Genomic DNA, 15,417 nt, shown 5'->3' on the forward strand with positions numbered 1-15,417 from the left:
GGAGTGGGATGGGAGGGGGTGTGGAGGAATTGGGAGGAGGGGAGAGTGGGAATTTGGATTGGTATTTTTTAAAATCTAATAAAAATGAAATACATTTATATTAACGTGCAAAAAAGAAGATAAGACTGAATTTTGAAGAATCACAGAAACTTAAATCCTCCTAGACTTTTCTTTTTTTTAAAAAAAGATTTTATTTATGTATATGAGTGTGTTGCCTGTATGTGTGTAGGTGTATGATATTATGCCCAGTACCTATGGAGGTCAGCAGAGAGCTTTGGATTCCCTCGAACTAGAGTTACAGATTGTTGTGAGTTTCCACATGAGTGCTGAGAGTCCAACCCAGTTCCTCTGCAAGAATAACAAGTGTTCTTAACCACTGAAATTAACACGTTAAGACTTCTCTTTTTTTCTGAAGCAATCTCATATTTTCCCTTGACTTACCAACAAAGTGTCTCCAACTTCCCCATAAAGTAAAGGTCCCAAGATTCCTGATTCTTGCTGGATAGTTTCACGAGTCTTAAAGGTTTCATCTGTGTACGCTATAAATCTGACTTTTTTGTATTTCCTACCAATCCGATGAGGACCACTGCTCAAATACTGGCTTTTATAACTTCTGTACAGGAGGCAAAAGGTGAGGGGTAAGAACAAAAAAATATTAGATAGCCCAAAATCCAATTCTCATATGATTTACTCAAAGCAAAGAGCGAGATAATTATAAATAGTCTTAGGCTTACCTATGCTAATACCTAATGTTCTATGAATCTTCACAGAAGGTGCATGTATTAAAGGCTTAGACACCAGGATATGAAGCTAGTGGGAGGTGATAGAACCTTTAGTAGTTGGAGCCTAGTGAGAACTTAGTCATTGGGGGTATGCCCTTGAATGGATGATATTGGAACCTCAGGCCCCCTTTATCTACTCTTTGTTTTTTGACAGCTGTGTATGGAACAGGAAAGGTCCACTGTGCACTTTATTATTAATTTCTGTGCTGTCACAAGCCCAAAACAAAATTCTATGAGTCAAATCTGTGAGTCAAAACAAACTTTTCCCACTTAAAAGTTGTTAATTTCAGTATTTTGCCACAGTGATGAAATGGTGGTTAGCAAAACATCCTTACCATTTGATCCCATGACATACTAACTCTTAAATATGGCTTAAGGATTCATTGGTTTGAATAAGTAAGAAGAATTTGAGTATAAGGGAGGGTAGTAACAAGAGTCCAAAGGCGCTTACCCATCATCTGAGGTGAGAAGTGAAGGAGCATAGTCCCAGTCTTCCTCCTCAGCAGAAATATAATGTATCCAAGTTTTAGGGTACTTCTTGGCAACCGAGCGAATTTGGATAAAAGGAGAGTTGTCATCATCTAATATGAACATGTCCATTTCTGAATCAAGATCATCATCATAATCTTCAATTTCTTCATTATTTTTCTTTTTCCATTGGGGTTCCTCAGGGCAGCTATCTACTTTGACATAAGCTTCCATGCCATCTGCAGTCAGACAACCCAAACAATTCAGGACATTGCTTCTCTCCTTCCTCCCTGTATCTTTTTTTTCTCTTTTACCCCTCTTCCATATGTATCATTTTCCTGTACTATAACACAGAAATAAAGCCCCCATTAAATGACAGTATCTTGATATTTGACTTTCTGGCCTCTTGAACTGAGTGAGACAATAACTTTATTACGAATTACTCGATTTCTGATATTCTGTTCTGGCAATATAACAGATTAAGCCTTAAATGGACATAACTAAGAAAGAGTTACTAGGTTGATCCAAGACCAAAAAATAAATAAAGTTAATACACAAGAAGAAAATGGAAGCAAAAGAATTATTCTATGTGAATCTGCACAACTACCTACAACATCATATGACCAGGAATTGATACTGTAGGCACATTTGTTCATACAGGATCTTAGTGCCTTTTCAAAACCTCCATCAAACAGTCCTTGAAAACTTCATGTGATACCCCATTTCCCTATATTTCTCATGGAAACATTTCTAAATCTCTTCCCATAGTACTGAATCCTAGTTAATGGGGTCAGGCTGAGAAACCTTCATTTTCCTATCTCATTCATTCCTAAACTATGTCTCTTCCTTCTGTTGCAGATATTTAACTACACAATACTAACAGTAAAGTCCTTATATACTCAAGATAAAAATCTTTACACTAGAAGATTTCAGTTAAAGTCTAACATAATCCTAACTCTATAATGGTATTTCTGCACTGTACACTGCCCAGGAAATTTCATTAAGATTAAAACAGAATATTTTATAATACTTGTTTTTTAAGATCCAAAATAGTAGTACCATGTTTATGGGAAGAGATATGACAAAATAGCAGGAACTCTCCAAGATCTATCAAGAGTGTTTGAGCAGTAAGAAAAGTTATTGGTGATATTTCCAAGGAAGCCTGACGGTGATTCCTCACGAGAAACGTGTGACCTTCAAGGAATATGGAGTGCACTTCAGGGGTGGTGCCCATTCCAATCACGTGCCAGTAGACTGATTTCTTATGGCATCCAATCAGACCTGTAAAATGGAAATTAGGCAGCTGTGGCAAAGAAATAGGGAACTTGAAACTGAAAGTACTTGCTAGAATAGGATGGGTAAAATGACCCTACAAATTTTACTGCTACATTAACAAAGTTACCAAGGAAGTTAGTTATGACACTATCAAACAACAGCTTTTGCCAAAGCCATGAGTGACTGTCATACTGTCATACATAACATGAACATGTTTCTTTAATTTACTCTTTAGTTTTGCTGTAGTACATATTCAGTGGTTGCTAAGGCCTACCATGGTTGGATAACATTTTCTATTATTTACCAAAGCTGATTCATCATCTTAATTCTAGCTTGAAAATAATCTTTCCCTTAGATCTCTTTTTAAAGATACTGCTCTAATATATTGTCAGTCTAGTTCCTCTTCTTTCATATATGAACAATTTCTTCCAGGAAAAGCTTTAAGCATCTATGCACTACGAATTGCCACAATGATCATTTTGTGTGGAGTTTTGTTCATACTAATAGTGGTTTTATTTCTGAATACTCATATCTTTTATTTCTTAATATTTCTGTTTTTATTGTGTATTTTAAAGTGTATTTTCAATCTTTTAAACTCTTTTGATTTTACTTTATTGGAGATTTTCCCTATCTACTTGTCGTTATTTGTATTTTGACAATCATATTGCTAATTTTGTGAACATCTATTTGTTCTAATTGGTTTTTTCTCCTTTGGGATTATTTTTTATTATCTTTAGATATTGTTTTCATATTTCCAGCTCCTCTTAAACGTTTGTTCATTCTGAAAGTCCTCTAAGCAAAAGAAAAGGGCCCTAATTTTGGGGTGACATAAGGAGGAATCTGCTGCTACATTTAAACAAAGAAACAACAAAAAAAGAGTCTAGAATTTATTGGGTTTTTTACTTGGATGCAAAACTCTCTGAAAGCTGTATAAAAGAGTTATGGTTTTGAATTCTCAAAACCCTGAGGACTGTTGAACAGTCATGTACATACCTGGCAGAGACCTGTTTATATATCCATTGACTGTGTGCATTTTAGGCCAGGCTCCAGTAGATGTGGAATCCATGGGCTGTGTGAAGGAGTCCTTTGTTTCTGAATGCCAGCTCTTTCCTGGTGAGAAGGGGGTGGGAAATAAGGTCAGCTGAACTCTATTTCAAGAATTACAGACCCCCTTACCTTCTTTCTTTTCCCCCTTTGTTACAAAGACAATTCACACTCTGAATTTTTGTCAGCAGAGTACACACAAACTCAGAGTCACTGAGAAGGAAAGTACATTTTTGAAAGCAATTACCTTTCCCTATATTTTCCATTATGATAGTGGGGAGAGTAATGGCAAGTGATAACCAGGAGAAGGAATAATATTGCTTAGTTTCAACCACAAGAATTTCATTTTGCAAGTTAGATGATAGATTTAAAAGGGTTGTCACTCCTTGCTCTATCATAAATTGCTTCATTCCATTTCATAGCAAGAAAACCCCAGTAACTTGAAGGCTTCTCAACCTCCTCTCCAAAACTAACAAAAGTTGAAGCACTGAAAATTACTTGGGCTGTTTTATTAAAAATAAAATGTGAAAAACAAAAAAAGAGAGACTAGTTAGGATAAAGATGACATGGCCTACAGCGCAAGTGGATAAGAGGGTAGAGGATTATATACCTATTCTGCCACACAGTGTTCTACATTACTTAAGTGAAATCAATTAATTCTTACAGCAATTCTATGAAAAATACTATTATTTCAATTTTAGATGTGAGGAAAATGAGGCAGAGAGAGAGGTAAGTAATTTGCCCAATGTTGTGCACTTAGCAATAGATACTTATCAAAAGAAGATAGGGGCTAGCAAGAATTCTCAGTGGATAAAGGTGCCCCGCCTCTAAGCCTGGTGACCTGATGGGAACCCACATGGTAGACTGAGAAAACTGATTTCCACAAGTTATCCTTTGACTTGCATTCAAGCACCACAGCATGGACACCCTCTCTCCAAAGTCATACAAATAAAAAATTAAAATGTAACGGAAGATTTTAAATGAAGATTGTAAATGGATATTTTCTGTCCTGAATGCCTGATCCCAAATAACCGATACAAAGTTTGAATATGAACTGTAAATGCTTGGCTGATAGCTCAGGTTTGTTACTAGCTAACTTTTACATTTAAATTAGCTCATTTCTATTAATCTATGTATTGCCAACATAGCTTTACCTGGTCTCTATCATGTGTTGCTTGCTGGGCAGCTGGCTAGAATCTCTCCCGACTCTTTTCTCCTTCTCATCATTCTCAGTTTTGCTTTCCTACCTAACTTCCAGCCCAGCTACTGGTCTGTCAGCTTTTTATTAAACATTGAGAGTAATACATATTCATAGTGTAGAAGAAGATTGTACCACAGCATTTCCTCCTTTTTGTCTAATTAAAAAGGGAAGTTTTAACCTTAATATAATAAAACTATATACAACAAAACAGTTATTAAATATGAATTACAGTAACAATACAATGTTGTGTGATGTTTTGATTGTATTCTGACAAATAAAGCTTACTTGTTGTCAGAGGGTGGAGCATGCTACTAACTGACCACAGAGGTTTGGATAACTGTAGACAGAGAGGAGATAAGAAGTAATACTGTGGGCTGAAAGAGGATCTCAGCCCTTTTTTGGATGGAATTACAGAAAAGGTAGGAAGCTGATGTGGGATTCTCCTCTGTATGCTGTGATTACCATTAATGAATAAAGGAACTGCTTTGGACCTATGGCAGTGCAGAACTTAGCTAGGTGGGAAAAACTAAACTGAACGCTGGGAGAAAGAAGGGCAGAGTCAGAAAGAAGCCATGTAGCCCTGCTGGAGACAGACACCAGATGGAACCTTGCCTGGTAAGCCACAGCCACATGGCAATACACAGATTAATGGAGATGGGTTAGTTTAAGATATGAGTTAGCCAGAAATACACTAGAGTCATTGGCCAAGCAGTGTTTTAAATAATATAGTTTCTGTGTGATTATTTCAGGGCTGAGCAGTAGGGAAAAAACAAGCGGCTCTCATTACAACAGTAAGCAATGGTGGTTGCTCCCTGTTCTCTGATCTTTCAGGTTCTTACCCCAATATTTGACTCCTGATTTTTTATTAATAAGATTAATTAGATTAATGCTTCAGAAGATATTTAAGAAGTAGAGAAAAAAGTATTTATTACCTAAACCCAGGCTGCTCTATGTTTTACTTCATAGATGCAATTTGAACTTAGGTTGCATTTTTGTCTTAGAGCCATTCCTGTTCCCCCATTTCCTACACTCCTGAACAGTAATACACTTTGTGGTCTTCCTATAATCAATATCTTTTCTGAACATATGCAGCCCACATTCTCCAACATAGGATAAATGTACTGGTTACATATTTGACTTCTTTTAGGAATTCAAATATCTGACTGAAGCTCACTAACCTTCATCAAACACAGCAAAAAGTAGTACAAATTGGTGCAACATCTGTGTTCTTTCTTTCGACAGACTTCCTGAAAAAGAAGTGAGAGTATTTATCGTCCATTTAAAATGCCTTTGTTGAAAATTGCCACAAGGAGGAGCCATTTCATAACAAACCATTTGAGCATAAAAAATGAAGTCCTTTGACTAAGGTTAACTTTTCTGTAATGTTCTTTGGTGTACGGTCTTTTAAAATGATGTTTCTAAAATGAAAAAATATGGTTATTAAATGAAAAACAAAAGGAAAGGAAAGGAAAAAACATGAATATTCCTGTGTATGTTGGAGAAGAAAGTTTATTATAGACATGTGGGAGAGCATAGGCCTCAGAGGCAGGGACATCTGAGTCATTAATGGACATGACCAAACTGAGATGAACCACGTGATAGAGGCGGGAGGAGAACCAGATGCAGCAGCCAGGAGACTAAAGGTCCAAAAGGGGCAAGTAACCAAAATGTCTGGATTATATTGGAAAGTGCCTCTTGGGGAAGGGCAGCCCAGACCCTGGCCTGGAGAATTTAGGGTAAAGGGTAGGGTATGCAAGCCATACCTTGTAAAAGGTAGAGACTGAGAGATGCTGGGAAAACCTGGAGGCCAGGTCCTGCTTGATATGTTAAATAGGTACGTACCTCAGCCATTTGTCCTGGGCTTGAAACTTAACAAGTATTTATGCAAATTTCCAATTTCTTCTAAATCATTACTTTTGTAAAATTAAAAAAAAACCTGAATTCCTCGAAAATGGAATTTAAAATACAAAAATACAAGCCCAAATAAAACACATGGAAATATAGATAGATAGATAGATAGATAGATAGATAGATAGATAGATAGATAGATAGATTTCACAGCAGAAAATTTGTTAATGACATGTGTATCTGGACAATTAATGTAGGAATCTTCTATTTCTCTAGTAACTTTATACTTATGTAATTGCAAATGAATAAAAGTTATGGGTAAAAAAATAACTAAACTTATATTTTAAAGATTTATCAATATAGCTTTTTTGGGGGGGAAGGGTTCGAGGCAGGGTTTCTCTGTGTAGCTTTAGAGCCTATCCTGGAACTCACTCTGTAGACCAGGCTGGTGTTGAACTCACAGAGATTCACCTGCCTTTGCCTCCCGAGTGCTGGGATTAAAGGCGTGCGCCACCACTGCCTGGCTTCAATATATGTTTGTGTATGTGTGTGTATACATTTGTACATGGGTACAGATGTGTCACTGTGCCTGTCTTTCTCCCTCATTCTCTTAACAGTATATTTCACAAAGTTATTTATTTTGACACAGTCCAGTTTATACACTCACATTTTTTCAATTTGTTGGCAGTTTCATACATGTATATGAATATTAGTTATTTTTAACCACCACTCCCTCATCTCATTCTCTGTTTGCTTTCCTTCCAACAAGTCCCTCTTCCACTTTCATGTTTTCTTTTTAGTGTGACTTTTAATAGCTTTTGGAGCCAATCTTAGACCTTTCTCTTTTCCCCAACAATGATACTTCCTATTAGGTTTCCTAAAAATTTTAAGTTATTACATATTACATTTTAAGACTTTAATCTGTTTTGAGTTACTATTTTATAAGGAGTATAATTTAGGTTGTGATTCATTTTTGCATATGAATGCCCAGTTATTCTAACACCATTTGTAGAAGAAATTGCCCTTTCTCCATTGATTGTATTTACACCAAATCAGACTTTTGTGGATCTACTGGCCTGTCTATCCTGTTTCATTAACTTCTGAGGAATGTGTAATAATAGTTCAACTGTATAGTAAGCTATAAATTAGGGTAGAGTAATTAATAAATTCTATTCTTTTGTAAAATATGTTTAATTTAGCAACTGACCTTCTACAGAAATTTTAGATTAAATTTGTGTACATCAACAAAGGCTATACTTGAAGTCTGACTGGTATTACATTAAATGTGTACATTGGTGGGAACAGATATCTTTACTGTGTTGAATCTTGTAGCCCACTGTTACAGTTTGCTTTCTATTGTTGTGATAAACACTAAAAGTAAATTAGGGTGTTCAGCTTACAGTTGTAGTCCATCATTGAAGAAAGTCGGGGCAGGAACTCAAGGTGGAAACCTTGATACAGAAACCGAAGCAGGAAGCATGGAAGAACACTGCTTACTGGCTTGCTCTCCAACCTTACTTTGTCCAGCCTGCTTTTCCATAGCACCCAGGACTACTTGCTAGTGATGGTACCACTCACAGTTAACTGTGTTCTCTCATAACAATCATTAAGAAAATGCCCTCATTGGGACCTTGGGAGCTCAGTCCAGTGCTCCAGTGTGGGTCTCTGTCTCTATCTCCATCCATCACCAGATGAAGGTTCTATGATGATATGCAAGATATTCGTCAGTATTGCTATAGGATAGGATCATTTCAGGTTCCCTATCCTCAGCTGCCCAAGGAACTAACTGGGACATCACCATGGGCTCCTGGGAGCCACTCTAGGTTCAAGTCTCTTGCCAACCCTAAGGTGGCTCCCTTAACTAAGAATTGTGCTTCCGTGCTCCCCTATCCAACCTTCCTTTATCCCAATCCTCCTTTTCCCCCAAGTTCTCCATGGCGAACAATGAGGGCTGATGAGAAGCCAAGGACAATGGCATGGGGTTTTGATCCTATGTAATGTGCTGGCTTTGTGGGAGCCTAGCCAGTTTGGATGTTCACCTTCCTAGATATGGACGGAGGGGGGAGGACCTAGGACTTACCACAGGGCAGGGAACCCTGACTGCTCTTTGTACTGGAGAGGGAGGGGGAGAGGAGTGGGGGGAGGGGGGGGAGGGTGGGAGGAGGGGGAGAAGGTTGGGAGGAGGGGGAGGGAAAGGGGAGGCTGGTAGGAGGTGGAAACTTGTTTTTTTTTCTCCTTTTCTCAATAAAAAAAAAGTTAAAAAAGAAAAAAAAAGAAAATGCCCTACAGGCCAACCTTAAGAAGGCATTTTCTCAAATGAGGTTCCCTTTCTCATAGGACTACTTCACATCAAGCTGACAAAAAACTAATTAGCACATCTATGACCTTAGTGTATTTCTCCACTTAAGTCTTCTTTGATTTCTTTCACCTACATTTTGTAGTTTTAATTTTGCAAGCAATGGTACATATTTTGTTTAAAAATGTGTTTTAAATGCATTTAAAAATGTATTTCTACCAGCCTATAATTCACAATCACAGAGAACCTAGACAACAACGAGGGCCCTAAGAGAGACATGCACGGATCTAATAATGCACATGGGAAGTAGAAAAAGACAAGATCTTCTAAGTAAATTGGGAGCATGGGGACCATAGAAGAGTGCTGTGAGACAATGGTCTTGCACCCTGTAAAGGTTTATCAGTTGTTTAATAAAATGCTGATTGGCCAGTAGCCAGGCAGGAAGTAGAGGTGGAGTGACCAGAACAGAATTGTAGGAAGAGGAAAGCTTCAGTCTGCAATCATCATCCTGATGCAAAGGAAGCAAGATGAGAATGCCTCATTGATAAAAGGTACTGAGCCACATGGCTATCACATACAAGGATTGTGGGCTAATTTAAGATGTAAAAGTTAATAAGAAGCCTGAGCTATTTGCCAATCAGTTTATAATTAATGTAGGCCTGTGTGTGTTTCTTTGGTACTGAAGGGCTGCAGGACCAGGCAGGACAGAACTTCTGACAAGAGGAGAGGATAAAAGGGGAGGGGAGAGAAAGGGAGGGGAGCATAGAAAAATGTATAGCTCAGTAAAATCAATCATAGTAAAAAATGTATTTCTAATTATTCTTTGATGGTATGTGGAGTACAACTGATTTTTATCTGTTAATCTCGAGTTCTGCAAGCCTCTCCAACTTTGTTATTTATAGGAATTTTATTTAAAAGTTCTCTGGGATTTTTATACATAATCAATTATGTTTTATGTAAATAGGGACAATAATAATGCAATCTATGCTTTTTAATCTTATATTATCATAGGCAAGATTGTCAATGCTATATCAAATAAAAGTAGTTCAAGAGTCTTGTTCCAAGTCTTAGTGTGAAAGCACTTAGTTTTTCATCACTGTGAGATTAACCGTAGGATCTTTTGATCTTTTTTGTTTTGTTTTGTTTTCATCATGCTGTTTTTAATCTAGCACGGTTGCCTAGAAAGGCTTGTAAGCAAGAATACAAATAGGTCTCCAGCATGTCTCTTAGAGATCGTCTCACCCACTGCTCTGTTTGGTCGCTAGCCTCTTGTCTCTCTCTTCAGCAATTCCTTTTCCTAGGGGGAGAGAAATCCATGGTTTGTTGCCCTTGCCAATAACAAAAATGTTGGAAAGCCGGGTCGCAAAACTGTTGCCATTGGCATCTTTCACATAGACCACATCAAAAGAGCCGGGATTATGGGGCGATGGTGGCGCACGCCTTTAATCCCAGCACTCGGGAGGCAGAGACAGGCGGACCTCTGTGAGTTCGAGACCAGCCTGGTCTACAAGAGCTAGTTCCAGGACAGGCTCCAAAGCCACAGAGAAACCCTGTCTCGAAAAACCAAAAAAAAAAAAAAAAAGGGCCGGGATGTCTCTCTCTGTTGGTGATCACACCAATTCTTCCCAAGTTAGCACCCCAGTCACCATACACAAGTTACCAGTGTCAAACTTGATGAAGTCGGTTATTTTGCCCATATCCAAATCAGTCTGAATGGTGTCATTCACCTTGATGAGGGGATCAGGGTAGCGAATAGTGCAAGCATCATGGGTCACCAGATGTGGGATTCCTTTTGTGCCCACAAAGATCTTTCTCACTTTGCACAACTTATACTTGGCCTCTTCAGGTGTAATACGATGAACAGCAAAGTGACCCTTGGTGTCGTAGATCAGACGGAAGTTCTCTCCAGTCTTGTCAATGCTGATGACATCCATAAACCCAGCAGGGTAGGTCATATCTGTCCTGAGTTTGCCATCAATCTTAATGAAGCACTGCATGCAGATCTTTTTCACTTCATCGCCAATCAGGGCATACTTAAGCCTGTTCCTCAGGAAAATGATCAGAGGCAGACGTTCTCTCAGCTTGTGAGGGCCAGTGGACAGAAGAGGCGCAAACAGGCCAGTTAGTTTATCCAGAATCCAATGCTTTGGAGTTGCTACACGCTTCAGATGTTTCTTGGGACCACGAGCCATTGCTGCGCTGGGAACAGAAAGAGACTCGCTTTCCTCTGGTGAACCCTTGTTGATCTTCTAAAATTTTATTTTTGAGATAAGGCTCAAGTATCTCATGCTGGCCTTCAATTTGCTATGTAACAAGGATGCCATCAATTCCTGATTTTCCTGCCTCCAACTCCTGAATTCTGGGATTATAGACATATACCATCACTACTGGTTTAACCTGGAGGGTTTTGTCTTAAGATTTCAGATTGAGAAGTACCTTTCTATTGCTAGTTGAGAGACTTTTTTTCCTTCCCTCCTTCCCTCCCTCCCGTCCTCTCTCCCTTCCTTCCTTCCTTCTTTTTTTTTTTAATCAGTTTATTGCCCATTCTAGTTAGCTTCTGTGATTAGCTCTGCCATGGCCATTTATATACATGTTTTTTTTAATATCTGTTTTTCTGGGCTTTTTTGTGCTTATATTTAGAAATTATTAGATTATAAGTTAATTCTGTTTATAAAAATTTGAGGAACCACCGAACCATCTTCTAAAGCAATTTTATGTTTAAAATTTCTCACATCCTCAATATTTACTGTTTTTCTTATTATTTAAAGATTTCATTTTTTAATTATGTGTACTTGTGTGGCTATATGTAATGCAGGTCCCCATGAAATCCAGAAGAGGTCACTGAATACCTCTAGAGCAAGAGATTCCACAGGTTTATGAGCTGGGAACCAAACTCAGGTCCTCTGCAAAAACAGCAAACTCCGAGTCATCTCTCCAGCCTTTATTTTTCTTATTCTAAAAACTGTAGATCCATATTAGTGGATGTGAAGTGGTATCTCATTTTTATTTTGATTTAGTCCTCCTTAATGGCTAATGGTATTGGTGTCTTGTGTGCTTGCTGGCCATTTCTATATTTTTTGATTCTTTTATTTATTTTTGTTGTGGTGGGGATGGAAACTAGGAGCCTTTCACATGCTATGCAAGGGCTCTACCACTGAGATAAATCTCCAGAGACTATTTGCACTTTTTCTTTGGATACATATCCTTACAGATCTTTTACCCATTTAAAAAACCAAGTTGTCTTATCATTGACTTTAAGTTTTCCTTGCATAATCCAGTTATATCTCACTTATCAAACACGATTTTCAAATATTTTCTCGTATTCTAAGCATTATCTTTGTTATTTTCTTAATATACTTTAAAGTTCAAAAGCTTGATGGGTTATCTAAAAATGATTGGTAAAACTATAGTTATGAAATTTTGACACTGTGTTTTCTTTTAATTTTTTTGTATTATATCTTTGATCTACTTTTGGGTTAAATGTTGTATGCAATATGAGAAAAAGCCCAATTTCATTATTTGTTTTTCATGGGTATAGCCAGATCTTCCAACATTGTGAAGAAGCTAGCATCTACCAAATCAAATGACCATACATTTATGGGTTTATTTTTGAACTCTCATTTTTATTGCATAGATCTTTATATTTATACTTATGGCAGTACCCCTCTGCCATAAGTATTCACAGTATTCCAATTTTCTCTATATTCATGTTTACTTTGTATGTCTTTTTCCCATCCTTATGCTTGGAACCTATGCTATTGTTATTGAAATGTGCTTCTTGGAAACAAAATATAAAAGCAGTTCATGCTTTTTATGTACAGTGTGATAGTTTCTGGTCTTAATGTATTTAGATAATTTACATCTCATACAATTACTTATGTTTAGATATAAATTTGTCATCTTTTTATGTTTTTTCTTGCATTTTTGTTTCTTTCACCTTTTATGTTTTATTTTAACATCTTAATTTCTCTATTTTAACTTTATTATATAGCATCATATAATATTTTATTGGTTCTTTGAGATATTAAAATGCATATTTAAGTTTTCACTGTCATTTACATGAGTTATATGATAGTTGGAGGCAAATTCAATTTCTTTTGCATACCTTTATGGATGTGAAATCTTTCCTTTATTATTTTTTTGTGGTATATTTGTGAGTTTTATTCAGCCACAAAGAAAAAGAATAAAATTATGTCATCAGCAAGAAGATGGATGCCACTGGAAATAAGCCAGACTCAGAAAAACAAATATTGCAAGTTTTCTGTCTTTTGGGTGTGTGTGTTTAATATATGTGTGTGTATGAAAGCAGAAGCAAAAAAAGATATGTTGAGAAAGGGGACTAGAAAGAGATGATGAAGGGAGAAGGTATGAGGGTCTTTTTTTCTAATCTTTTTATTTTTCAGAGCTATCTCTTTTTGGTTCCTTAATCAGAAGATGTCAACTGTTACATCTTAACCATATCCTTGTTTTTTGATTTTGGTTCCTGTAGGCTTCTGTTGCCAGCCATTGTCTCTGCCATGGACATAGCTGGAGTTGGTGCATGAAAGAATGGAGGAAATGACTAAAAACAGTTATTTCTCCTCATCCTCTGAGCACTAAAAGATACCTTTCCAGTTCCTGGAAGCACAGTATTCATTGCCAAGTTTCAAGCTATGCTTGAAGCTACAAGGAGAAAAAGGTCTATCAATTTGCTGATCCTTTGAATTCTGGTGTTTTCCCTTATCTGTAAAGTGTTTTACTTACTTTTAGAAGTTTCAAAGAGTTAGGTTGTAATTTTTATCAATTTTTTATCAAATAACTGAATGTAGTCAAAGGCAAAGAGCAAAATGTGTTTGCTCCATCTTATCCAGAACTAGACCTCTAGCGATAATTTAATTCTGTCAAACTATTTGCTTGTAAACTTACTTGTATGTTATATGTGTCATCATTATTTACATCACACAAATAACACATTATGGGCTTTGTTATTAATTGTGGCTATTAAACTGAACTCAATATAAGAAAGGTCAAGTTTCTAAATGAAGTAATTATACACTATAGTCTTCTCCCCCTCTTCTGAAACACATTCATTATTATTCAGAAACAGTATGTTCCTAGATTCTTTGTTCATCCCCATAAAAATATGGAGTCCTATGGACCAGCTTTAGTGGTATGACATAACAGAATGAAAAAGAAGTGATTAGAAACGTAATGCATCTTTCCAGTGAACTCTTTTTTGAGACCATATAAAATGTCTGGACCATATAAAATACAAGGGTGTATTGCTTACTCTAAAACACCATGTGGAGATTATCTTAGTTAAGCCTATCAATCATAGATATAAGACATATGAAATTCTTTTGAGGTAATCTCAGCTCTGACCATTTTTTACTATAATACTATTATATCCATACACAAGACAGTTTCAAATTCCATGGCATCAAAGAAAACTATCAGAAAAATATTATTACTGCTCCACCAAATTATGGAGTTATTGAGCAATAGATAACTAAAACAAAAAAGCTCAAATTAAGCAGATTTTCCACAAAAAATAATTAAAATCAAAATATAGTAAGTTTTATAAGTTTATGCTATTAAACTATAAACAATATTAGAATAACATGTCATGAGTAAATACATATTTTCTCATATTTGTGTACACCTTTGGTTGACAAAATAACCACCTGAACCAGTCAATATGTCATTGATCACAAAGACAAATGTGCTTTGCCTCCAAGAAACTTTTAAGAAAATTCAAAGTTTTCAAAAAGTAAAGGAGAGAAGAAACCCTGCTGAGATAACCTACAGATTTCAGTGGAATAAAGCAATTATTTGGAAGTAGCGACCTAATTGCAGATCACAGATGTTCTTGAGCTAGAGTTCACTGTATTACATAGAATGAGTTCACTGAATTACACAGAATAGATATTATTGCTTTAAAAAACTGGACTATTATCCTTTCTATGACTATGTCCAGGGGGAAGGCCCCCCTTTTCAGAGCAAAGAATTTAAATTTAATTACCTTCTTTACACACTAGCAAAGCTCCAATGAGGCCTGAATTCAAATCTTTCACCAGATCCACATGAGATAGATATGAATAGGTGAGACATGGAGGGTCAGAAGCCATTGGACCATTCTCTTTCAGGACCTGCCATACATATGTATGACTTTCACCAGGAAAAACTTTATCATCTTCCTTTTCCCTTTGACTTGTCTGATCTTCATATTCAGCTCCTAAAGGAAGAAGGCATAAAATTGTTTTTTTGTGTGTGTGTCTATTGTCAACTCAGAAACATGTTACACTCATAGATGATAATAGAGTCTACATAATAGACTTCCAAGATTTTGAAAGCTCTCACCATAAAGAATGATAAATTTTTCAAGGAGTATAAATAGTAATGGTATAGTATATGATGTTTAGTATAGATATATATTGTGGAATATTTAAAACATTGAATATATCTATTTAGTATATATATATATATATATGAAAAAATAACTTTTAAGTTTTAAACCACATTGT

General features: G+C 36.5%; 1 protein-coding gene and 1 pseudogene across 1 annotated transcript in view; both read right to left on the reverse strand.

The window, feature by feature from the left end:
• LOC121436922 (coagulation factor VIII-like) overlaps window positions 1-15,417 on the reverse strand; it is a 145,037-nt gene that overhangs the window by 105,429 nt on the left and 24,191 nt on the right. Inside the window, exons 4-9 of the mRNA XM_041636819.1 lie at window positions 14,916-15,128; window positions 5,949-6,017; window positions 3,519-3,635; window positions 2,310-2,531; window positions 1,234-1,489; window positions 442-613 (exon numbers count right to left, since the gene is read on the reverse strand). Of these exons, the coding sequence (XP_041492753.1) occupies window positions 442-613; window positions 1,234-1,489; window positions 2,310-2,531; window positions 3,519-3,635; window positions 5,949-6,017; window positions 14,916-15,128 (1,049 nt within the window). The remainder of the gene's footprint in view (window positions 1-441; window positions 614-1,233; window positions 1,490-2,309; window positions 2,532-3,518; window positions 3,636-5,948; window positions 6,018-14,915; window positions 15,129-15,417) is intronic.
• LOC121436923 lies at window positions 10,153-11,106 on the reverse strand (annotated as a pseudogene).

The sequence above is a fragment of the Microtus oregoni genome, unplaced genomic scaffold (genome assembly GCF_018167655.1).
Source record: "Microtus oregoni isolate MIOR12 unplaced genomic scaffold, Mior012 000050F_007, whole genome shotgun sequence".
Taxonomy (NCBI): Eukaryota; Metazoa; Chordata; class Mammalia; order Rodentia; family Cricetidae; genus Microtus; species Microtus oregoni.